Source organism: Leopardus geoffroyi, chromosome B3 (genome assembly GCF_018350155.1).
Source record: "Leopardus geoffroyi isolate Oge1 chromosome B3, O.geoffroyi_Oge1_pat1.0, whole genome shotgun sequence".
Taxonomy (NCBI): domain Eukaryota; kingdom Metazoa; phylum Chordata; class Mammalia; order Carnivora; family Felidae; genus Leopardus; species Leopardus geoffroyi.
The window spans coordinates 11,902,712-11,927,278 of NC_059337.1; the positions used below are offsets into that span (position 1 = coordinate 11,902,712).

At 40.0% G+C, this 24,567-nt stretch overlaps 1 protein-coding gene across 6 annotated transcripts in view; it reads left to right on the forward strand.

The window, feature by feature from the left end:
- CHD2 (chromodomain helicase DNA binding protein 2) overlaps nt 1–24,567 on the forward strand; it is a 123,228-nt gene that overhangs the window by 69,828 nt on the left and 28,833 nt on the right. For all 6 annotated transcript variants that reach the window (XR_006704419.1, XM_045448733.1, XM_045448736.1 and 3 more), the window contains 12 exons: nt 1,955–2,026; nt 5,693–5,842; nt 6,659–6,807; nt 7,805–7,901; nt 8,332–8,424; nt 11,806–11,976; nt 12,965–13,140; nt 16,492–16,533; nt 17,842–17,981; nt 22,190–22,328; nt 22,522–22,672; nt 23,812–23,934. Coding sequence is in view for 5 of the 6 variants with exons in the window: in XM_045448733.1 (XP_045304689.1) it covers nt 1,955–2,026; nt 5,693–5,842; nt 6,659–6,807; nt 7,805–7,901; nt 8,332–8,424; nt 11,806–11,976; nt 12,965–13,140; nt 16,492–16,533; nt 17,842–17,981; nt 22,190–22,328; nt 22,522–22,672; nt 23,812–23,934 (1,503 nt within the window). In the remaining variant the exon portion in view is untranslated. The remainder of the gene's footprint in view (nt 1–1,954; nt 2,027–5,692; nt 5,843–6,658; nt 6,808–7,804; nt 7,902–8,331; nt 8,425–11,805; nt 11,977–12,964; nt 13,141–16,491; nt 16,534–17,841; nt 17,982–22,189; nt 22,329–22,521; nt 22,673–23,811; nt 23,935–24,567) is intronic.

Consider the following 24,567-nt stretch of genomic DNA (forward strand, 5'->3'; position numbering starts at 1 on the left):
GGGGGGGCAGTAAAGAGGTGAGTAATAGAGGAAAAGCAGGCAAGAGAAATGTGTCAGATGGTTTCCTATGGCCCCATGTCTGGGGTAATAGTAGAGAGGAAGGAGTGTAGACCTAATTACAGAAGTCCAGTTCCTAGGAAGAAAGAGAGAGGTGATAGTTCTGTGTGTTCATCCCAGAGGAAGCTGACCCTGGCTGTGAGGCTGGGACTCAGAGGATCAGCGCACGTGAAAAGTTTGCTGGGCCCTGAAGCAGGTGGCCCCTCTCTTCTCTGTGGGATTGTTACTGTGGAGTTTTGTTTTCACTCAGTTATCTCCTACAATGTAAGGAGAAAAACCAGATAAGAGGGAGAGGAGTTTCCTCAGCACAGTATTTTTTTGGGTATTAGACTGTGTGAAACTTCTCTCGGATACATTTATGGACGTGTGTGCTGTTTATCTTGACTTTTGGCATAACCTTTAAGTGCTTTGATGTTTAAGATTGTCTGGGAAATACTCTTTCTTTGACTTTGAGTGGATGGACTCTCCAACCAACCTATGTAATTAGACTGGTATTGAAGAAACTTGGAGTTAGTGATTGTTTCTTAAGAAGGCCAAGCTTTAAACTCACTAACAGATTGTCTTTCAAAATGCCCTGAAAGGTGTTGTCATATCCATAATATCTTGTGTGGTCTTTCAGCAGCTGTCTTAGAATATGGTTTAATACTGTGGTTATTATTTAAGAAATCACGCTGCATAAAGACAGTTATCTCTCAGTGTGTCTGATGAGCTTTCAGGTCAAGCTCATCATTTGATATCAAGTAGAACAAAAACTCATTTCTATTCTCCGAAGGGAATGTTAGACTGCAGTCCACTTGGGTCTGGCATGTCTGCTGTTTTTTATTAATGGGAATTTTAAAGGAGAGCATTTAGGTTCTCTGATTTCAAATATAGGCTCTGAACCTGCCATTTAAACATATATTTGGGCTAAGGCTTTGAACAGAGTCGGTAAGTAAGAAAGGAGAAAGAGGGTTGCCAGGTGTGATCTGACGTGTGTTTCTGTGGCTCTGGGTCTGGTCAGCAGAGCTCTGAGCTGGGGAGGTGTAGGTCCTTCCATGGACTATGTCCCTGGCCACTCGCCCATCACTGGCCAGCTGACATCATCTCTTGGGTCAGTTTTGCCTTCTGTGAAATGAGATATTTTGTTCATCTCAAGTGGTGATTGTGAGGGGAAGACACGTGAATATGATTTTAAAGAGTAAGAAATGCTTTATGTGTACAGATGACAGGTGACAGTTTCAAGTATTTTTTTGACATACGGTTTTCTATGGTGACATTAGGATCTAGAACTGACACATACTCTAATAAAAGAACTAGTTAATGCCAGAGGCTCTCTTGAATATGCATTTTGGCTGCTTAAACATTTTACTCTGATTTCAGAGTGTAATTTTTGGAAAAGCTGGGATATATGATCAACTTAATTTTAACACTTTTAATGTTATGGCAAAATGTTTCCGGACAAAATTTTTTGGTTTGTGTAGCCCTTAATAACTGTGCACCTTGTAGTCGCATTAGCTAAGAAGGACCATTTTCTGTATGAGCTAGTTATTAGGTGACCAGTGGTACAGTGTCCTGATCTCTTTAGTACCTATAGATGTAGAAGCAAACACAGCTTCTGAGCACAGCTTGAATATTGCCATCTTTCTCCTTATAGGCCCCAGCAGCCATTCTGATCCTTGGATCAACCTAGATAGCCCTTTGAATCCAGAAGTTTCTGACCTTGAGTCTGTAACTGGAGAGCTTGGGCAAGTAGGATGTGCTGCTTAAGCACAGTCCCCTGACAGCATGTTGCCAGTGCATTCCGGTTATTTTTACTAAGTGGGTGTTGTTAGAATGATAAAGGTTGCAAGTCTGGTGTTTTGTTCAGAGTGTAGCTGATCTTCCTACCTTATGATTTTCTTGTGGTTTATTTTTACAGCGTCTGGATGGTTCCATCAAGGGAGAAATCCGAAAACAGGCCCTGGACCACTTCAATGCAGATGGGTCTGAGGTATACCATGCATGGCTTTGTTATCTGGGCAGCTTGGGCTCTGTGTCCAGGGGAAAGCCTTTCTGGCTTAATATATTTCATTTCAGAAACAGTTCGCTGTAAATTTCTCCTGCTTTGAGAATGGAATGAGAAATCACCAAGATAAAGGATGCCTCTTAATTTTGTTTATTATTCCAGAAAAGCATATGCATGCTTGTTTATCTCCCCTGGTCCGGATTACTGACAGAGTAGTTCTAATATCAATTGAGTGTTCTCTAGTCACTTCCAGATAGCAAAATTTTGGGCCTGGGAGAGTAGCAAGGCAAGGGTTGGGGACGGCTGGCCTGTAGGATTAATTTTACATGTGTGTTACATCAGAAGGTTCTGATATGTACTTTTTTGGTGACTGAGGCTTGAAAAATACATTTGCCAGGTCTCATATTTGTTGGATTGCTGGTACGAGATGGCTTAAATTGTGTTGTCCACCTTAGATTTGCATTCTTAAGTATTTTGGTTTTAAGGCACATATAGAAGGGGTGCTTAGGAAAAGTTAGAAACCATAGTAATATTGTGGTTTGTGCATATCAAACTGTTAGATGCTGTGGGATTTGAGAGAAGCTGGGGAGAAGAGGTTTAGTGGAGAAAACACTGTAGCCCCGTGTGCGGGTAAAGGCATCAGCAGAGACAGCCAGAAGTAGAACTAGAGTTTCAGAGAGAACATGAGCGCTTCTGAAGCCTGGGCCACTACTTTGTGTAGGTAGAACGGACTGAACATTCTGCTTTCTTTTGATTTTTTTCAAGTCAGGTTTCTTAAATTGAAGTGTCATGCATATAAAAAAGTACACACATGGGCGCCTGGTTGGCGCAGTCGGTTAAGCGTCCGACTTCAGCCAGGTCACGATCTCGCGGTCCGTGAGTTCGAGCCCCGCGTCGGGCTCTGGGCTGATGGCTCAGAGCCTGGAGCCTGTTTCCGATTCTGTGTCTCCCTCTCTCTCTGCCCCTCCCCCGTTCATGCTCTGTCTCTCTCTGTCCCAAAAATAAATAAACGTTGAAAAAAAAAGTACACACATTTTGGGGTGCCTCGATTGTTAAGTGTCTGACTTGAGCTCGGGTCACGATCTCATGGTTCTTGAGTTTGAACCTGCATTGGGCTCCGTGCTATCCGTGCACTCTCACTCTCTCAAAAATAAAAGTACGCACATTTTAAGTATAGAATTTGATGAATGTTTACAAAGTGAAAACACCCATATAACTATCACCAAGAACAAAAAATGAAACATAACGTTTAAAGTTATAAAGAGTTCTCTTACGTCTTTTTTTTTTCCATTTAAATTTTAGTTAACGATGTTCTGCTTTCTAAAGGGCTAAATGCTAAATTCTTAGTGTTTATGTCTGTTTCTCCAAAATGGTATGTCTTCTGCCTCTAGAACTGCACATCGTAGTCCTAGTTAGACAAAAAGTATTTTGGCTTCTTTAGCCTAAAATGTTAGTGGATTAAATGCAGTAATCCACACACAGCAATCACTAGGCTCCTTGCTGGACACATAACTAGTACTCAGTAAATGCTAGCTATTTTTATTATTTAGTATTTATTGAAATTGGTTTTGTGTTCCCTACTCTTAGTTTAAAAAATAATATGAGGGGTGCCTGTGTGGCTCAGTTGGTTAAGCATCTGACTCTTGATTTCGGCTCAGGTCGTGATCTCATTGTTCATGAGATGGACACGGGCTGTGTGCTTACAGCGCGGTGCCTGCTTGGGATTCTCTCTCCCTCTCTCTCTGCCCCTCCCCTGCTTGCACATTCTCAAAATAAATAAATAAACATTAAAAATATTTTGAATGTTTCATATTACCCTTTTCTCTCAGAGAAAAGCTAAAGTTGCCGGTTTTTTTTTTTTTTTTTTTTTTTTTAAATCTCAATTCTTCACCCCATGGCTGTATATAAGATACAGGTTTTCTACCATTTTTTGTGTTTTTGTTTTTGCACATCTGAGCCTTTTTTATTAAGAAAAATTAAATACTTTAACATTGGGGAGAAATATGCGATGCACATTTAGAAATTTAGGAGATGGTGAAGAGTATGAAGAAGAAAAATTGTACAAAACCCCCATTCCCGAGACAACTGGCTGCTCACATCATTGGGGTGTGTTTCCATTCATAATGGATGTAACTGTTTATTTCTCTGTATGTTTACCTAATTGGATCCTTTTGCATATAGTTGTCACTTTTCATTTAAAATTCTGTGAGCATTTTCCCATGTCATTAAAGATTAAAAACATTAATTTCTAGTATTTTCTCATGCTCGTGCCTTTATTTAACCTAATGATTAAACCTGATCACATACTTTGTTGTCTTTGGATGTGTAGTCAAGAGCGTATGAGCATTTAAAAAAGGTTTTTGGTATACTTTGCTACATTTCCCAAAACTGTTTATATTCATACTCCTTGTGCATGAGTATTTCCATTTTTATGTCACACTTAGCAGCATTGAATTTCGTTGAGTTTCTCTCTTCAGTGTGATAGTAGACACAAATAACATCTTATAATTCATATTATCTTTGATAGAGAAAATTGTTTCTATGATTAATTCAGACCCCGTGTTTTATTTGGTGTAGGTATCTCATTCTGAAGTGTCCACTGTTTACCTGTAGGCTTCTGTAAATTAGAGTGTGGCGTGTCGCTTGGTATTTGTACCAAGCATCATGAAGTGTGTGCCTCAGCACAGCTGTTGATCAGTCTTTACTGGAATTGTTTAAAGTTCTTCTGAGACTGCTATCTCTATTTTTAAAATTTTTATGGCCAAATGCTGGTGAGGGTGACTTAATTAGACTGTGGAGAGCTTTTCGTTCTGTCTTTGTATATTAAATACACTCATTTATCAAAATGCAACTCAGAACTACCAATTTTTGAGTGTCACTTGTGTGCCAAAAAGGTGTCAGCCTTTGACATACATGATCAAATGCCCTAAAAATAGAAATCTGTTTGGCTTTCTTTTCTTCTGACTCACATAATTTATTCTCTGCCTCCTGCCCCATATTTTCTGAGCGCTCAGGTGCAGGCAGGTATACGTGGCTGCTTATTCTTTATTATTGGTGTGAAAACGAGTATGTCAGAGCCTGGGTCTTTTCCTGCACGTGACTCTTCAGCCACACATTTTTTTGTGCTCTGCACATTTTTTTTCAGCTCCGTTTTTTTTGTGCGTGTGCCGTGCTCATCAGGGATCCTGTGCTTCTTGCTGGTCCCAGTGCATGTGATCTGTTGGTGCAGTGTCGCTGTGTTCCTCACCCACTTAACCGACTACCTTATGAGGCATAGTTCACCTTTACCCAGAAAATGAGTGTCTAGGCCACTTGCTGGAATGATCCCCTTGATAATGAAGTTTCTCTGGATTTTGTTAACTGCTTGTAACACTAGTTTTAGCCGGGAGAAAACACTAATTCTTTGGTTCTGGTTGCCTTATTAGAATCGACTTTACTCCTTAGTGTACTGCACTGACTCTTTCAGCTTAATGAAACGAAAATTCACTCTACCATCAAGTCCCTGACATTCTTGTAGCCTCCATAAAGTTTGTCCATCATATCTCACTTTTCTTCACACCTGCAGGGGTTTCCAGGTGTAAGGGCTTATTGGACTGTGAAACTGTTTCTGAGAAGGCCACTGCATAAAGTAGTATATTGCATTGTGTACAGGACTTCTGTTTCCTGCTCTCGACAAGGGCTGGTGGCCTGGGAATCAATCTGGCTTCGGCAGACACGGTCGTCATCTTTGACTCTGACTGGAACCCCCAGAACGACTTGCAGGCACAAGCCCGAGCCCACAGAATTGGTCAGAAGAAGCAGGTCAGTGGAGAGAGACATCTGGATGTGGTTTGGGGGAGGCGGAAAAGGCGGGGGGGTGTTATTTAGCCCTTCCAGGATGTTTGTAAAATGCTTTTTTCCTGGTTTGCTTTCATTTCCTTAAGTGTAGATGCCTGCTTGTTAATTAGTACAGAGAAGGCGTCTAAGGTGTTTTGGGGCTAAGATGAACTTCTTAGGGAACTGTTCTCTTTTGGTGTTTGAAAAGTACATCACCAATGACTTTCAGGTTTACCCCAGGAAAGAGATTTGATGAATAGATTTAGAACTGAAATTGTTCTCTATTTTAATGTGGGTAAGTTGTTAAATAATCTAACATTGTTTAAAATGGCCTATTTTTATTATACATGACAGTGTTTGCTCTGAGCTATGTTGTAAAAATACATGCTTGCTTTTTTTTGTTTTTTGTTTTTTGCTTTGAGATTCCATGTGAATCTCAAAATCTGCTCTAGTATCGGGTAACACCTAAGTTTCATATTTGGCCAGAGGTTCAGTTTTGGTGAAACTTCTCATCAGTGAAACTGATTATTCTTAGCAAGATTTTTATCGTTAGAATAGGCTATAATAATAGTTCTTTAGAGGCAGTTTTATTTAAGATTGTAACTGGTTACGGTAAAAATATTGCATCTACTCAAGCCACCTGTTTGGATGGATGGCTTGTAGTCATTTCTGGTAGGAGAGTAAGTCTTTTTTTATTTCTCTTCTTGGTTTTAGACAGAGGTAACTTTTGTGTGTGTGTGTGTGTGTGTGTGTGTGTGTGTGTGTGATCTGGTATAAACATAACCTTTTCTCTTTGTGTAGGTAAATATTTACCGGTTGGTTACAAAGGGGACTGTGGAGGAGGAGATCATTGAACGGGCCAAAAAGAAGATGGTATTGGACCATCTGGTGATTCAGCGCATGGATACCACTGGCCGGACAGTTCTAGAAAACAACTCAGGAAGGTCCAAGTAAGTGCCAGAAAGACAGAGGAGGTGGTCAGAGCCAAACTGATTTTACATCAACAGTTGATAGAATTCATCCTTCTAATAGGATTCTCTACAACTGGTGTTATTCATTAATTACCTAGAAAAGGCCAATCCAAGACCACAAGATGTCATTTTCATTTTTTTAATTTCTTTTTTTGCCTCTCAGCCCTCTGCTCATGTGCTCTCCCTTTCTTGCTCCTCTGCTTGCCTTTTGGTTTTGTCTCCACATATGACATTTGACGCAGCAGCAGTGGCAGCCACATGCCCCTCCATCATACTTTCATCTCAGCGCGAAGTTGCCTTAAACATTTCAGTAGTGAGAATCTGCCAGATGGGTCGGCCGCTGTTTACTATTGGTGAAAAATGTTTGTGTGGAGATTGTTACTTTTCCTACTAAAAACAGAAACGTCTAGAAGGAAGATAGTCAAGTTTCAGTTGGTTTTATTTAGGAGCACAATTATTTCTCTGATTGAGTTTACGTTTTGACCAAATTGCTGAGTGTCTTCTGAGGCCTCCCTGCAGCCTCTGTCACAAGTAGAAGTCAAATGAGCCCTTCCCTAAAAAGAATATTTTCAGATCATTTTCCATTCAAGAGGAACCTAAATGGAAAAAGCTTGGTTCTTTTATTTTGGACCAAAGATGAGAGGTTGAAAATTCTTGGTAAACGATAACTTTCTGAGTCAAAGGACAAAGAGAAAAAAGAATTCTCTTCTTTCATGTTGCTAATTATGTTTCTTAACCCTGTAATGGATGAGCCGTCGGGAAAATAATTCATTTCTTAGTCTGCTGCTAGGTTAGCTTTACCAACACAGACTTATCCTGGGGATTAAAAAAAATGAAATCTTTGAGAGATCATTTTTCTTGGGGCAGAATTTACCAGTAATTTGACTCCTTTTTGAAGGGTAGCTATTTTATAGTAGAATTCCATAGAGGTTATTTGACATTCCTGAGAGATTACAACTACATTTTACTTCTACAGCTCAAATCCTTTTAATAAAGAAGAGCTGACAGCTATTTTGAAATTTGGAGCAGAGGATCTCTTCAAAGAACTTGAAGGGGAGGAGTCAGAGCCTCAGGTAATTAACAATGAGGAAAAAACGTTTTTTGACAAGCATCTGTGGGAGTCTAAATTTTTCTGGAAGCAGATTTTGAGTCTGTTAGAGGTGTTTATAAAGAATAGTAATTACTTGAAGGGTATAGTTTCTTTTTTATTTTTAATAGAGCTCAAAGCTCTTACTAAATAGAATAGGAAAGAATGAGAAAAGCATTTGAGGATTCTGTCTTTGCTCCTTTTCATTCCAGTTTTATTTCCTGTAATTTCCTAAGTTCACCTTGTCATTTGTGTAAATAATAGTTTGAGACATTAGAGGTAAAGGAATAAGCTTGAGTACTGTAAAGGTAAATGAAGTATCAGAAAGGAGATTTGGTTTATTTGCACCAAACGTCTGCAGTTCATGCTGATAACTGTTGCCCATTTACCATATTGTATTGTTGGTGTCCCTTTAGGAAATGGACATAGATGAAATTTTACGCTTGGCTGAAACTAGAGAGAATGAAGTGTCAACAAGTGCGACAGATGAGCTTCTGTCACAGTTTAAGGTATGAAAATTATTGTGGGAGGAAATTCTCAGCATTGATTTATTAACTACTACTAATTATCTGTGAGTACTTCCTGTGTGCAAGGTGCTCTACGTTTAATTTACCTCAGTTGACTCTTACCTTTCTTTTCCCGAGTTCCAGGTGTGTGTGTAGATAGTTATCGTGAGTGTAGACTATAGATAGTCTTCTGTGTGGAGGTGGTCGCTTACGTGGTGTGTCCTGCCCAGTCAGAGCCAGTGGATAGAGAAAAGTTGGTGAAGGGGCTCAGAATATGTGTCAATGAGATATGTGGAGAAGCAGATAGTGTGGAGCTCTGGAAAGTGTGGAAGGGGTTGTGGAGAGACATTAATAGAATCAGATGACAAAAGAGGTCAAAGGTATGAAACAGAAGGTGACAGACAGCTCTTGATGACTTGATGGTTTTTTTTTTTCTTTCTTAAGAGCAATATGGAGTGGTGTCTGATACAACAAAATTAAATGAGATCAGATCTAAGTGCAGAAGCTGGGCACCAGATGAATAGGAAGGAGGTGGCAGCATTGAGTATAGACTTAATTTAAAAGCTTATAAAGAGTGTAGTGGAGGTGATTTATGAGGATAGAAGGGTCAAGGAAGGCAAGGGTTTTGAAAGATGTTATGTCTTTAGGTTGAGGAAAGAGCTTGAGAATAGGGAGATATTGGAGGTTCTAAGGAAAGAAGGAAAATTTGATAACACATTGCCTTAGAAGAGAGTAGAAGGGATATAATCAAAAACATGGTGGTGGAGTTGGCCTTCAAAAGAAAAAGGAAGGTACGCTTCAGGGTCTAGGAAGGGAGAGAAGATGTGGGATTCCTTCCTTGGTGACTCTAATTACCAGTAAGTAAATAAAGTAGAAATGATTTGAGACAGCCATAGGTGGGGCCAAGAGTTACGGGAGAAACTGAAGGGAGGAGTGAGCTGAATTTAGAAGATAGGACTTCAAGTTGGAGCCAATCAGCAGGGTCATATGACTTCCTCCAGTGGTACTTGAGGCCAGAGGGATTGGTTCATTTGGTGGTCCCAAGGTGGGAGATTGGCTTGTGATACTGAGGATTGTCCACGTGGCAAAAGTTTCCCGAATTCAAGTGAGAACATGGTTGAAAGGATTGGCTATGGGCTGCTTCCATACAGGTTAGAGAAGCAGGGGACATCTGGAGGTTCCAGTGATGGTTAAATGCAGTACAACCTTTAGGATTGTGAGAGAGATGGGTGAAGTGTTGGGAAGGGAGCACTAGTATGTGATGAGGTCCAAGTTTGGCCACAGGTAGAACTTGTCTCAGAGGAAGAACACAGAAGGAATTGAATAAACCAAAGGATCAGAGTAAGTGTGTTTGAGGCTCAAGGTGAATTATTACTGTTTGTACTGGACTCCCACTTCTATGAATACTACTCCCTTTTAAATTTTTTTTTTTTTTTCAACGTTTATTTATTTTTGGGACAGAGAGAGACAGAGCGTGAACGGGGGAGGGGCAGAGAGAGAGGGAGACACAGAATCGGAAACAGGCTCCAGGCTCTGAGCCATCAGCCCAGAGCCTGACGCGGGGCTCGAACTCACAGACCGCGAGATCGTGACCTGGCTGAAGTCGGACGCTTAACCGACTGCGCCACCCAGGCGCCCCTACTCCCTTTTAAAAAGTAATCTTCATGATGATGATTTGGTCAAAATATTATGTGATTATTTAGGTATAACAATTTCTGCATATTAACAGGTTAATCAGAAGTGGTCAGCATATTACTGGTGACCCTTGCCTTTCTAAAGCCTTTTTGGCTGTTATATTTCAGTACCTGATCAAGTGATTTGATTAACAGTAAGAGTCTGTCTACCCTAGAGGGGCTTTTTTATTTCTGGAGTGTTTCAACTGAATTGACTTTGTTTTTCCCACAAATCTTTTTTTATCCTAATTTAATATGTTGGAAAAGATAGTAAGCTTTTTTTGAGATAACTTAAGATTACTATTTTCTTAAGCAATAGTAATTGATATTTGGATACTTCAAGCCCTTTTACAACCCTAGGATGAAATAGATATTATTTTCTTCGTTTTGTAGATAAGGCATCTTAGGCACAGAGGGACTAAGTAGATTTCCTAAGGTAACACGTATTAGAGTTATGATTACATCTTAGGCAGGGGGTCTGGCCTGTAGCGTGTGGCCTTTAACCACTTCGTGCTTTAACCACTTCACTTCCCGTCTGCATGAACCACTGACATATATATTTATATCATTTATGTTATTTTTATCTAGCTATTTTAAAAGTCAGATCTAAAGTAATTACAGACAGTACTTAATTTAAGAGATTGGCCAAATGATTTTATAAAACAAAAATGTTAAATTTTCAGTCTAAGAAATTATACCTCTTGTTTTTGCCTTGGAATTATAAAAATCTTATCCTGAAGACCACAGTATCTTGTGGTGGAAGTTAGAATTAATTGTGGCCAAAAGTCATAAACTTCTGGCTTCACTGTCAGTTCTAAGTGACTTTGAGGAGTGGAACCTCCAAAAGCTCTTTTGTACTTAATTATAGCCTTAAAGACTAGATGGGAGGGTGTAAAAAGGATGTGAAGCCTGTGTCTGGGGCTTGCCCACCACTGCTCAGAGGCTGACCAGAGCTGTAGGATGTGTCTGTGTGTAGCCATAGTCTGAGTCTTTGAAATGCGTACACTTAGATGATTTTTGTTCTGGTGTACATATATACATATACATAATACGTATACATACGCATATACATATGTGTACATATGTACAAATCGATGCCAGATAATAAATATTTGATATGTCACAAATGGAATATTCTTCCAGGTTTGTTTGAATTTTTTGTGTTTTGTATTCTCGTTTTCATTTCTGAGAGTAACGTGCACTTTTGAGTGTATGAAATCATTGCATACCTTTAGTTTCTATACTTCGGATAAAAATGAGTAAGGCAGCTGGTTGGGTATTGATTGCTTCTGCTTTGAGTTATGCATTATGTCCAATGAGCACGACTTAGTAGCAATTTATAATTTATAATTGTAATTTCATAATGGATTGGTATTTAAGTAACTCTCTAAATTTTCCAGTTAGTATCATATTTAAGTGTGTATGATTTAACAACAAATCTTTGCATAAAACTTCTAAGACAATTTATATCTTTGTATCTGTTTCCCTATTTCTCAGTAATATTTCTGATGAGGGTTTGGCAGGATGATTTAGGGAGAATAAGGGAGAGATTAGCAGATATTTGATTATCTGATTATATAATATCACAGGAGTTCTGATATTACAGTGTCTTCTTTGGATTCAAAATGCTGGCTGAGTTGGAGGTTTAGCAGATGGTGTTTGGGAAATAGGGAAATGTCAGTCAGGCAATGAGTTGTCCATTTGTTTGAAGGTTGCCAACTTTGCAACAATGGAAGATGAAGAAGAGCTAGAAGAGCGGCCTCATAAGGACTGGGATGAGATCATTCCAGAGGAGCAAAGAAAAAAAGTAGAGGAGGAAGAGCGTCAGAAGGAGCTAGAAGAAATTTATATGTTGCCTCGAATTCGGAGTTCCACTAAAAAGGTGATCAACTGAGATCAAGATAGGAAAGTACTTCTTACTCTGCAAAGTACTAATTATTAAATTACTATGGAAGTACTGATTATTCAAGAAAGAGGTTTACATTGTTGCCTTGACATGGGAGGAATATTTCAGAGTAAAATTCTCAGAGAAAGAGCACTCTGCATTGCTCATGAGTGCACCGGTTTGACATTTGATCTTTATAAATTGGTTCTTTGTGAGACGGATGGATGGGATTGGAGTTTGGCAGAAATGTGCATTTTCCTGTTGAGATTAGAACCAGTAATCCTAGCAGCTTGGTTCTATTTGACTGTGCCTTTGACTTTTAGAGCCAACCTCCTTTTGCCTTTAAGTGTTTGTTCATGGCACTTGGTATAAATACTTCGTAAGAGATTATATGACCGCAAACAGAGAACAAACACGTACTTCACAGCTTATAAAGCACCATTACAAGCTCCATCTAATTTAATTGTTACAACAACATTGATATAGGTAGAACAAGTTTTATTACCTAGTTTCTTGGACATAACAGATTTGGCCAAGGTCATAGCAAATGAATATTAGTAATAGTAGCTACCGTTGATTGAGCACTAATTGTGTGCCAGGCATAGTCATGTTATTGTGCCTATTGACTCATTTAAATCTTCATGAAAACCCAAGTAAGAGGTACTGTTCTCCCCATTTTACAAATGGAAAATGTAAGCACAAAGGGGGTAAAGTAACTTACCCAAGGAAGTAAACATGAACCTACAATTCAGATAGTTTTATTCCACTTCACTTGGCATTACGTTTCAGTATATCTCTGGAAATGTGAATATCCCAAGCAGGTCTACCTTCATGATGTGAAATCTGCCTCCTTATTTTCTTAAAGGAAAATGGACGTGTCCGATAGGATGAAAAGTTCCGGGTACTAAAGAATTAAGACGGGCTGGCTTTGGTCCTTTGGCCTCTTGTGCTTGGCACTAGCTACAATGTGACTTTGCCCTTTCAGGCTCAGACAAATGACAGTGACTCTGACACTGAGTCCAAGAGGCAAGCCCAGAGATCCTCTGCCTCTGAGAGTGAGACCGATGACTCCGATGATGACAAGAAGCCAAAGCGCAGGGGGCGCCCCCGAAGCGTGCGGAAGGACCTTGTCGAGGGATTTACCGATGCAGAGATCCGAAGGTTGGTGGAGGCTCTGCTGTCTCTCACTCGAGTGTGTTTGGAGGGTGTGCTGTGAGCCGTGGGCTGCTGGGATTCCTGCATTTAAGACAGGGAGGGCAGAGGCTGACAACCTGCAAGGAAGGCAGGAGACGGAATCCTTCCCTGAGTCTCCAAAATGGTTCTTCCCTCTCCAGGGTTTTCCTCACTTGAGCACTCTCTTGTTGGTTGCTCAGCTCTTTTTGTTTTCTTCTGTTCTCTGGTTACTCTGAGCATTTTCACAAAGGAAGTCCAGCCAAGAGAAAAGACATAATTGGAGGTAAACTTGGGCTGAGCCTTTCTTTTTTTTATTTAAGAATAGGAATATAGGGACGCCTGGGTGGCTCAGTTGGTTAAGCCCCCGACTCTTGGTTTCAGTTCAGGTCATGATCTCATGGGTTGTAGGATTGAGCCCCTGTGTCGGGCTCTGTGCTGACAACATGGAGCCTGTTTGGGATTCTCTGTCTCTTACTCTCTGCCTCTCCTCAGTTTGAATTCTCTCTCTCAGAAAAAAAAAAAAAAAAAAAAAAATTAGAATGCACACATGCCCAAGTGTCTGTGTATATAAAAGAAATAGTATGAATGTAAAAAATTAAAACAGTATGGATAATGCTACTTTCATACCCTTGGTCTTCCCAGCTCACTTCCCATCAAGCTGATACCCATTTGGATGTGGTTTGGTTTATTAGTAGTATACCCAACATACTGGTTCTGTATCCTTTTCTCACTTGTAACTGATGTTAGATGTCTGTGTCCATACTTATTGCGCATTTGTTGGTATGTAATTCGTACACATCTGCCCTCCAAAAATGCTCGTAAGCATTTTTTCCCCCACTTTGCATGATGTTTTTTATTTTAGGCTGAAGAAAATAGTATGAAGATACTTCATATCAATTAGTCCTTCCAAGTTAATATAAACTGTGAGGTCTTTATTTTCCCCTGAATTGTTATAACTATCCTTTCCTTCTTTTTTTATTATGGAACAGTGTAAATATATGCAAACATTGACAGAATAGAGTATATGTCCTCTCATACTTACGATGTTATCATCGTAACCATTTTGAATTTGTAGGTAGTCTTATATGTATACCTTACGTCCTCTTGCCTCCTACCCTCATTATTATTTTGAAAAGAATGTGGGGGCTCCTGGGTGGCTCAGTCGGTTAAGCGTCCAACTTCAGCTCAGGTCATGATCTCGTGGTTCGTGAGTTTGAGCCCCACACGGGGCTGTCTGCTGTCAGCACAGAGCTTGCTTCAGATCCTCTGTCTCCCCCTCTTTCTGTCTCTCCCCTGCTCGTGCGCTCGCTCTCTCTTTCAAAAATAATAAATAAAATTTTTTAAAAAAGAACATATTCTGCGATAGTTGAACACAACGTTCTACAGATGTTTGTTATGCCTGTTTGTTTCCATGTTGTCTGAGTCTTCCATTTCCTTACTGATCTGCATGAATTGGCCCTTTTATCATAAGATGTTCTCTCTTTTTTTTTTTTTTTTTTTTTGGTTTCTCGTAATGATTTTTGTCCTAAAGTTCATTTTAATATATCTGATACTGGGGGCGACTGGGTGGCTCAGTTGGTTAAGCGTCTGACTCTGGTTTCGGCTCAGGTCATGATCTTGCAGTTTTGTGGGTTTGAGCACCGAGTCAGGCTCTGCGCTGGCCGCGTGGAGCTTGCTTAGGGTTCTCTCCCTCTCCCGCACTCTTTGCCCCTCCCCAACTTGCACTGTCTCTGTCTCTGTCGAATAAATAAATTAAAAAAAAAATCTGTACCAGTGTTGCCACTTCAGCTCCTTTTGGATATTGTATGCACACCATCTTTTTCTCTTTTTTACTTCAGTATGCTGTCTTTGAACCTAGGTTGTGTCTCTTACAGACAGTATGTAGTTCTATCATATTTTAAAAATCTATTCTTTCAAGTTTTTCATTTTGGAGTCTTTAATCATATTTGCATTTCATGTAATTACTGAGAAGTTAGAATTTATGTCTGCATTTTGCCATTTGTTTTCTTTATGTCTTATGTTTTGTTGTTTTTTGTTTTTTTTTTATTCCTAGGGCTACAAACTTTTGTGTTATGTAGGTGCTTTTTAGTAGATCATTTTAATTCCCTTGTTTCTTTGTGTTTCTCATAATTTTCCCATATAGTTTCGTTTACTGTATTTTCAGTTATTTTCCTAGTGGTTTTCTTGGAAATTATAATTAGTACCTTAACTTGAAACAATTTTGTTTGGAGTATCATCAACTTAATTCCAGTGCTGTCTTAAAGTTTTACTCCAATATAGCTTTAATCCTCAACCCTCTTCTGTGCTATTATTGTCAAGCAAGTTATATTTTTACATGTTATAAACACATCAACACAGTTTTATAATTACTGCTTTATGCAGTTGTTTTAAAAAATCAGCTGGCAGAGCGGGAGGCTGTGCACCTGGGTGGCTCAGTTGGATAAGCGTCCAACTCTTGATTTTGGCTCAGGTCATGATCTCATGGTTCATGGGATTGAGCCTCGTGTCAGCTTCTGCACATCCCCCACTCATGCTTGCTGTCTCTCTTAAAATAAATAAAACTTAAGAATGAATGAATGAGGGCCTCTGGATGGCTCAGTCGGTTAAATGTCTGATTTTAGTGATGTGGCAGATTACGGTGAGGACTATGATGTATCATGACATCCTGCTTTTTAGCTGTTGGGAGGGAAGCAGATGACACACGAGCCAGCACAGAACACAGTTAAGGGTAGAGATTTGTGGATCGATTGGATTTTTGTTTGCAGATAAGGTCGCACAGGAGGAGTCAGTAGAGTTTGCAAAATAGTTTTGCCTAAGAACTTTTAAATCATATATTTACTTTGCCTTGTTCCCAGAAGTATTTGAGGCAGTCTTAAAAATCTTACAGTTGTGTTATTGACCAGAAAAGAATAAAAAATATTACCACGTGGAATCGATAGTAACTGTATTGGACTGAATAGAGAGGTTAATCATATTGGAGTCTTATCCCAAGAGTTGTGGTGGTTGAATCATTTACTCCATATGAACTCCACAAACTTGTACCTTCTAAAAAGGGTATTTTTAGAGTTAGGTCTCTGTTCTCTATAATGACCCTTTCAGTTTCTTGCTCAGTCACTGAGTAAAATTGATCTTTACTTTGACTACATTTTTAGCACTCGTTATTTTCAGTTGACAAGTTTCAGAGTCATTCAGCACTCTTTTAGTTAGTGGCAGTTGCAAGGATTGGGCTCAGTCTGTTTTGACAGTGTGTATGACGTGTTTCATCACAGGATGTGTTGTATTTGCATCAGCAGAGCTAAGAGCCTCTTTTTTAATGTGTTTTATTGATCCTGTTCTCAGGTTCATCAAGGCATATAAGAAGTTTGGTCTCCCTCTTGAACGGTAAGCTCCTTATCTCCACCTGTTTTTCATTTTTATTATGTAGCAGGGTTTTTTTTGGGGGGGGGAGGTACTACTTTCCATTTAGTACTAACGCTAAGAACATTTATTTTCCTGGAAACATTTTTTAACAAGTATTAGCGTGTTGTGTGATTGTACACGGCCTTTTGGGGAGGGACGACAAAGATGACCATCTGAAGAGAGATTTTGCTGGAGTGGAAGATGTAGCAAGTACATTCAAAACTGTAATGCAAAGAAATAATTTCCAGAAGCGATGCTGACATAATTCCATTTGAAAGAATACATGTAGTAACTATTTGCATCCTAGTTCTTATTCAGTAATGTAAATTTGCGATTTTGTAGTCTTCTTCTTCTTCTTAATAGGGTGTCATGAGGATTAAATGCAAATAGCTTGAGACCTTTCCAATTGTAACTTACTAAAGGTTGACTGTCACTACTATTTCACTATTTTACGTGCATTCTGAAAATGAACTCAGAAGTTGGATTTCAGCAAGACTCTTTCAACCTAGTTTAGTACTTTGTCCAGAATTAGCAATATATCCTATAAATAATAGTACTGATTTGAAGGGAATACCAGATTCCTTTCTCTTATTCCTGATAAACTTCTGTAGTAGTAGAACATTACAAGCCTGTGTGTTTTTTGTCCTGTCTGGAGAGGAAGCAGTGACGTGTAGCAGTAGCAACAGTGAAACCAAGAAAGTCAGGTGCACCTTCCCAGGATTGTTGCTGATCCTCCAGGTCAGAATGCTGGTCTTTGAGCCTGGTACCATAAAAATCACCAGGGTCTGGGAAAGTGTGTCTAGCTCCTTTGGGCAGACTGATTTTTAGACGTTAACGTATTTGCATGCTTCATGTGAGATCAGTGAAACATACTGTAGCAGTAACTGTACTTTGCTTCTAGGAATATTGTAACGAATGAGAGTAGGGCTGGAGAAAGGATTGTGAGCTTGTCCAAAGCAGCAGAGTAGTGCAGTTTTTGGCACTTGACCTGCTACCATTGTCAGACAGCCCATCTAGTTAGTAAAGGAAGCCGACTCCTTTCCCCTGTGTTTTTTGAAATTACTTTGTTTTGTGAACTACTCCAAGGCACAGTTCTTAATGATGGAATGGGTACATTAGCCCTGCGTCACTGTTGGAGGGCTCTTGGTGGAGCCTTGAAACAACCAGTGAGGAAAGGAGAGAAAGATGTCTTTGCAGGAGCAAGCATGTAGGGGACCAGGTGGTAGCTCATGTGACATTAGAACAGTGGCCACAGGGCCTTGATGTGTCCCCATATCTGTCCTTCCTCAGGCTGGAGTGCATAGCCCGAGATGCAGAGCTGGTAGATAAGTCCGTAGCGGATCTGAAACGCCTGGGTGAGCTGATTCACAACAGCTGTGTATCAGCAATGCAGGAGTATGAAGAACAGCTGAAAGAAAATGCCAGCGAGGGTAAGTCAGCAAGTCCCTGCCCATGGTTCTCCTGGACGTGGCGCTTGGGAATGGGAATTGTGCTAAGGGGCTGGTTTTTGAAGAACAGACTTCTATCCCATGCATCCCTAATCCTTTGAGGTGTGTATTCTGACCTTCCTTTCTGTGAGCTCAGTTTTGTGAGATCCCAGAGCTCGACTCACAAACGAAGTTGATTTGCAGAAGGTGGAGGTAATGAACAGCATGAATGCTTTCTTCTGATGTTGCTCCAGAAACCTTAGATTCGTGTTAACGCTCTAAAGCCCTGAGTGGGCAGAGCTGACTGTATACATCTGTATTTCAGCTACAAATGAGGACCTTGTTGACAACGATCATCTCTAATTATCTGGGATATACAAACATGAGTTGTGTTGTGGCAGACTTAAAAGGATTAGAGAATTGAAATAAATAAAATAGGAGATGAATGTTGTAAACATTTCTGTTACAGCGAGATTTTCGTGGCACTAGAATTTGTTATGAGTGACAAGTTATACCCTCTCAGTGGTCTCATTTGCTGAGAGTAACGGTGCCAGCCTCAGGTTAGAACGATTACTGCGTAATCCCATACCTGAAAAGTGCCTATTAGCATGTTGTCTGGCTTGCAGTGTTAGCTAAGATCAGTGAAGAGGTATTTGTGCTTTAGATTTTTTTAAGGGCATTATCGAAAGTAGTAGAATTTTAAAATCTCTTCAGTTAGATGGGGTGCCTGGGTGGCTCAGTCAGTTAAGTGTCCAGTTTCGGCTCAAGTCATGATCTGATGGTTCGTGAGTTTGAGCCCCCTGTCAGGCTCTGTGCTGACAGCTCAGAGCCTGGAGGCTGCTTCAGATTCTGTGTCTCCCTCTCTCTGTGCCCCACCTCCACACGTGTGCATGTGTTCACGCACGCTCTCTCTCTCTCTCTCTCAAAAATAAATATTAAAAAAATTAAAATATCTTCAGTAGAGTCAAAAGTTTCTTTAGATGTCTTTTCCTTTTTTGTGAAAGAAACTTAAGTGGTTTGGACAGTGATCCCAGTTCATGTTTTTATAGCACTCAGAATACACCCAAGAATAAACTTTAAGTTTACAGTGTTTTCTTTTTTCATTGTAATTGTTGTGAATAAATTTTACGTTCACAGGGTTCAAAATTTAAAAACGGGCACCCTGTTTCTTGTATCTTTCTAGAAATAAGAAAATACGTATTACAAAAAATGAATAGATGATATTTTTTCCCCTTATTCCTACAAAATGCAGCACATGTTCTGCGCGCCTTGCTATTCCTATCTCCCAGTATATTTTGGTGAGATTTCCTTGTAACAGTTCCCTGCCTCCCACATCCCTCTTTTTTGATTCATGTTTTCATTCTGGATCCGGTTAATTGCTTCCTCCTGCCATTGGGTAACTTGTTCCCCCTATCTGTATTTGCCATGAACTCTGGGTTCAGGATGACATTTCTCATTCAGATGTAAGATTGTCGATAACTCTTTCCTTAAGCGGGAAATTTTTCCTAAAAAAGCTAACATAATTATGTATTTGTCTTATCCTACATTGGACACATTTCTAAATATCAATACCAGTCTTACTCCTCAAAGTTTGATTTCTTTGCTTTTTTTCATCCCACTGGCTCTGGGCGGTCAAAATACTGTGTTTTAAAATTATTTGAAGTTCTTCTTTTCTCTCTGCTGTTAGCTCACCCACTTAATAGCGCAACCCCTTTAAGTTTCATTTATTTTCAACTTTCAGGGGTTGCTTTTCTCATGTTGACTTAACTCTCATTTACATGGTCCAAAGCTCCAAAACTCTGAAACAAGTTTCCTTTAGAGAATCTTACTTTCATCCCAGCCCCCAGTCCTGCTTTCTTCTTCCCCCATAGGTCGGTGTTTCTAATAATACTTTAGGGTTTATCTTTTTACTGTTTCTCTGTAAGAATTTCAGTGTGTGTGTGTGTGTGTGTGTGTGTGTGTTTCCCCTGTTGTGTTCCTCGTATTTTCACGTGCGGAGATCACTCCTTCCTTTTGCAATTGCAGTGCTCCACCACGTAGTAAATGTTAGTTCGGACTTCATTGTTCCCGAGCAACAAATATTTGGGTTGTTTTTAATCTTCGGCCATTTTAAAGAAAGCCACAGTGAATTTGTAGTCTAATGGATATGCTGTTTCGTATCTCTGCTAGCGTATCTTTTGGATTGGTTTCTGGAAGGGGTTTGCTGGGTCCTGGGGAAGTATGACTTGGTTGGAACTTGCTAAATTCTCCTCCAACCGTCTGGTACCATTTATACTGCCACCAGCAATGGATATTGGTGGTGTTTACAGGCCTCACAAACAGGATATTGTCAAATGGTTGGGTTTTTGCCAAGATGATAGGTGAGAAATGGTGTCTTGTTTTTCTTTTAATGAGTAAGGTTTTTCTAAGAGCCATTTGTGAACCACCCATTTTCTGCTTTGTTTTCTTTTGAGCTGTTGGTCTTAATTTTTAGGATCTCTTTTTCTGATGGAAGTTCCTGGTTTTCCCCTATAGTTTGTAATTTGTCTTTTTACTTTGCTTATGGCATTTTAAAAAAACTTAAATTTTTTATATAATCAAATGTATCAGTCTTTTTACCTTATTGTGTTTAGGTTTTGAGTCCGTTAAAAACATTTCCTCTACTCCCAGGATAAAAAGGAATTCACTGTGACTTTTTCTCCTCTTGTATGATTTCATTTACTTTTATATCTCTGACCCACTTGGACTTACCCAATTTTATTTATTTTTTGTATGGTTACTGTATATCTCAATACCATTAAAAACGATTCATCTTTTTCCCACTTCCTGATTTTTATTCTTTTTAAGACTTGCATAGTCTGTTACTGATATACCATATGTTAAGGGACATTCAGCTGTATAATCTTTTGCTTTACAGTATTGTGGTAGATAATTGTGTATGCTTTCCATTTTGCACCATTCTCTCCCACCAGGCATTGAATGAGGGTGTTGGTCTCTTGGTCTCACCAACATAATTTTCTCAAATTTTTGAATTTTTCAACATGATAGGTCAGAAATGGTATGCATATATATTTAATTTGCATTTTTCTTCTTGTGAGTGAGGTTGAGTATTTTTCAAATGTTTAGGAATCATTTGTATTTGCTTCTCTGTGAGTTGTCTCTGTCCTTTGCCCGTATTTCTGTTGTAATCCTTTTATTTTAAGGTGGGGAAACTGATACTCAGGTTAATAACTAGAAGTGAGAATGAGAAAAGGGAAGGGAGGAAGGGGTACTATGTGCAGATTTGGGAATAAATCCAGATTTCTGAGTTTTAGAGAAGTGCCTTTCCCACTTTCTCACATTCTGTTCCAACTCTCTTCTGTATTGGGAATAGTATTTGCAAGTGAATTCTAGTGGGTTACAGAAGAGTATCTAAATGATGGTTTATAATCATAGCATCATTTCATCAACTTGAATGTTAACAAAAAAGAAATCTTTTTTTCAGGCTCTGAGCCATTTTTTCCTTTCATAGACAAGTGTCATCATCTTGTGCTGGACTATGACTAGATTTGACTGGGTTTCATCTTTAATTCTAGGATTATTTTAATCTGGCACTAGGGCTAAAGAAGTCTTTCCATGACACCTTATGTTCATCATTTCAGTTGGTATTAACTTGATCTACTTTTTTCATGGAGAAGATCATCTTTGTAACATTGGAGTTTTCTTGAGGCTCCTAGGTGGCTCAGTCGGTTAAGTGTCCTACTCTTGATTTGGGCTCAGGTCATGGTCTCTCAGTTTGTGAGCTTGGGGTTCTTCCTCTCCTTCTCTTTCTGCCCCTCCCCTGCTTGCACTCTCTTTGTCTGTCTGTCTGTCTGTCTCTCAAAATAAATAAATAAACATAAAAAAAAATTTCAAGTTTTCTTGAATTGTTAAGAAGATAGTTAGAAAACGAAAGAAATCAGTATTACAATTCATCCTTCCAAATCTTCTTTTTTACTTTTAATTTTATAACCAAAGTATAAAACAAACAGGAAAGTTAAAATAGAATTATAAATACCAGTGGATTAAAAAAAATCCTAAATCTTAAAAATCTGAATTATTTGGAGGCTACTTTATAAACATTAATTGAGAAACTTTTGATTTTAGATTATATCTTTGAACTATAACAATAAGCCACAGATCGATTTCTAGTGAATAGGAGTTGGAACTCCAGCAAATTCTCACTTAACTAATGTGAAATTGGTGTTCTTCAGGGAAAGGACCAGGGAAAAAGAGAGGCCCAACAATCAAAATATCTGGGGTTCAGGTTAATGTGAAATCCATTATACAACATGAGGAAGAGTTTGAGATGCTGCATAAATCTATCCCTGTGGACCCTGAAGAAAAAAAAAAGTGAGTCTGTCCTGTGCATACTCATGAGTGGTTGTGTTGTAAGAAAGTGGGTTTGGGGTTAAGTCATGGATTGTCAGGTCATGTTTTCACTGTCTTTTGTAACATGCATCAGGATACTTTGTGTCATTTGCGTTCATTTCCAAATTTGAAAGGGCCCCCCTCTCATGTCCTCCTGTTTTTGAAATCCCTCTAGATACTGCTTAACCTGTCGAGTGAAAGCTGCACATTTCGATGTCGAGTGGGGGGTAGAGGATGATTCGCGTTTACTCCTGGGAATTTATGAGCATGGCTATGGAAACTGGGAGTTAATTAAAACGGATCCAGAGCTTAAGTTAACTGACAAAGTAAGTAAATCTGTGATGCTGGAGATTTCCAGATTTGTTGAATAATATATATTTTTTGCTAACTTATTTTTAACTATTTTCTGGGGGGTGGGGGATCAAATTTGAAATTAGTACAGTAGTAAATTCCTGGGATTTCTTTGTTTTGGGGACTATTACCATCTTTGGTGGACTGGGGCACTGTTACATAGATGAAGATAATAGCCAGGTGAAATTTTGGGGAAATCACAGGAGAAATCTTAAAATTCTAATTCTTCTTGAAGGTACATCAAATGTCATTGCAACAAATACCAGGGTAAGATTATTAATAATACAAGGATTCTTCGGCCTTAGCTGTTGGCCGCTTGTTTAAAACTGTATTTGAAGCAGTCGTATTTCCATTCTGCACACAGAGTGAGCCGCACCTTGGTGTTTTTTGTAATGGGATTAAACCTTGGCTGTACGTCTCCCACAAAATCGAGCCTCCCACCCTACCCGTTGCAGTCAGGCTACCAGACAGTGAGGCCGTGCTCAGAGCTGTAAGCAGGGAAAGCTGACTGGCTCAAACTTTAGTAGGACGCGCTCCACGTTGTGCTCCTGGCAGGGCTTTTCCTGGCACGTCAAACAATGCTCATCCCACGTGTGGTGTTCTGAGAGGGTGACAGCACCCTGCCATAAGCACTGAGACCAAATCCAGTCTGGCCCGAGAGGTCCCACCGTGGTAGCAGGGACGGACCACGTCCTGGCATAGCTCAGTGCTCTCCGGCAATGCTCTAAGAAGCATTTTCAATCTAAAACGAAGCTTTAACCTAGCTCCAGGGATTCCCTGCTCCTGGAAGGAGGAAATCCACGACGGCTGGGATGCTCTAGCAGATGAAGCCAACAAGCCCCTCCTACCTGAGTTGTTCTACCCTGTTAACAGCACAGGTAGGAGCCAGTGGGAGAGCTGGATTTCTCCATCCCATTTTGTAAAACGAGAACGGCTCATGAGGGATTTTCAGTGACCGGGAGCCATGGACGTGAGATAGGATCTGAGGCTTTATCTGTATTTCGGGTGGTTGGGGAGGGAAAGGACTGCTCAGTTCTTTGTTGTTTCTGTGTATCCGGATCCACTAACCAGGACATGGGTGGTGGCGGGTGCTTCTCTTCCTTTCCTGTTGAAGATTCTGCCCGTGGAGACGGATAAAAAGCCGCAGGGGAAGCAGCTGCAGACCCGGGCGGACTACTTGCTGAAGCTGCTCAGGAAGAGTCTGGAGAAGAAGGGGGCTGTGACGGGCGGGGAAGAGGTGAGTGGGGCAGCCGACCGGGCATCCTTCAGCGGGCCGAGGCTCCAACCCTGCAGAATTAGGTAGGAGAAGGGATGCTTGCCCTCTCCAGGAGGTACATTCCATAGTCACGTGTTGCTTTTGAGGGTGCAGTAATGATGTTTTGGTTGGTGGTAATAGAAAAGTTCATTCGGTAATTGACCTAAACATCTTGGCACCTTTCTTACAAGCCCACTGTCCTCCAGTATTGCCTCAAAATAGTCCTCACCTCTCCCAGCCCCACCTCCAGACATATGCTTTTACTGTTTCTTTATGCTGCTTCCTCAATTTTGGAACATGGTACTGGTTGTTGTATGAGTACCACCAGGTTTACCTGGTGTAGCTAACTCTGGGCTGCTTGAATGATGGGTCCCGTAGGTCTAATGGATGGTTAGTGGATTCGGTGGATTCAGAAACTGGCCTTCAGTTAGGACTGCCTTACCTGCTCAGTGAAGAATACCAGCACAGTTGCCAGTGAACTCATCTAAACCTTAATCTGCTTTTATTTTCCCAATTTTTCATTTCAAATGAGAATCACAGTGAGGAGGAGAGAGGTTACATTTGGTAGTAGCAGCCTTTGTGGGTGCTGGTTCCTAGTCCTCTGAGAGCTCTGCC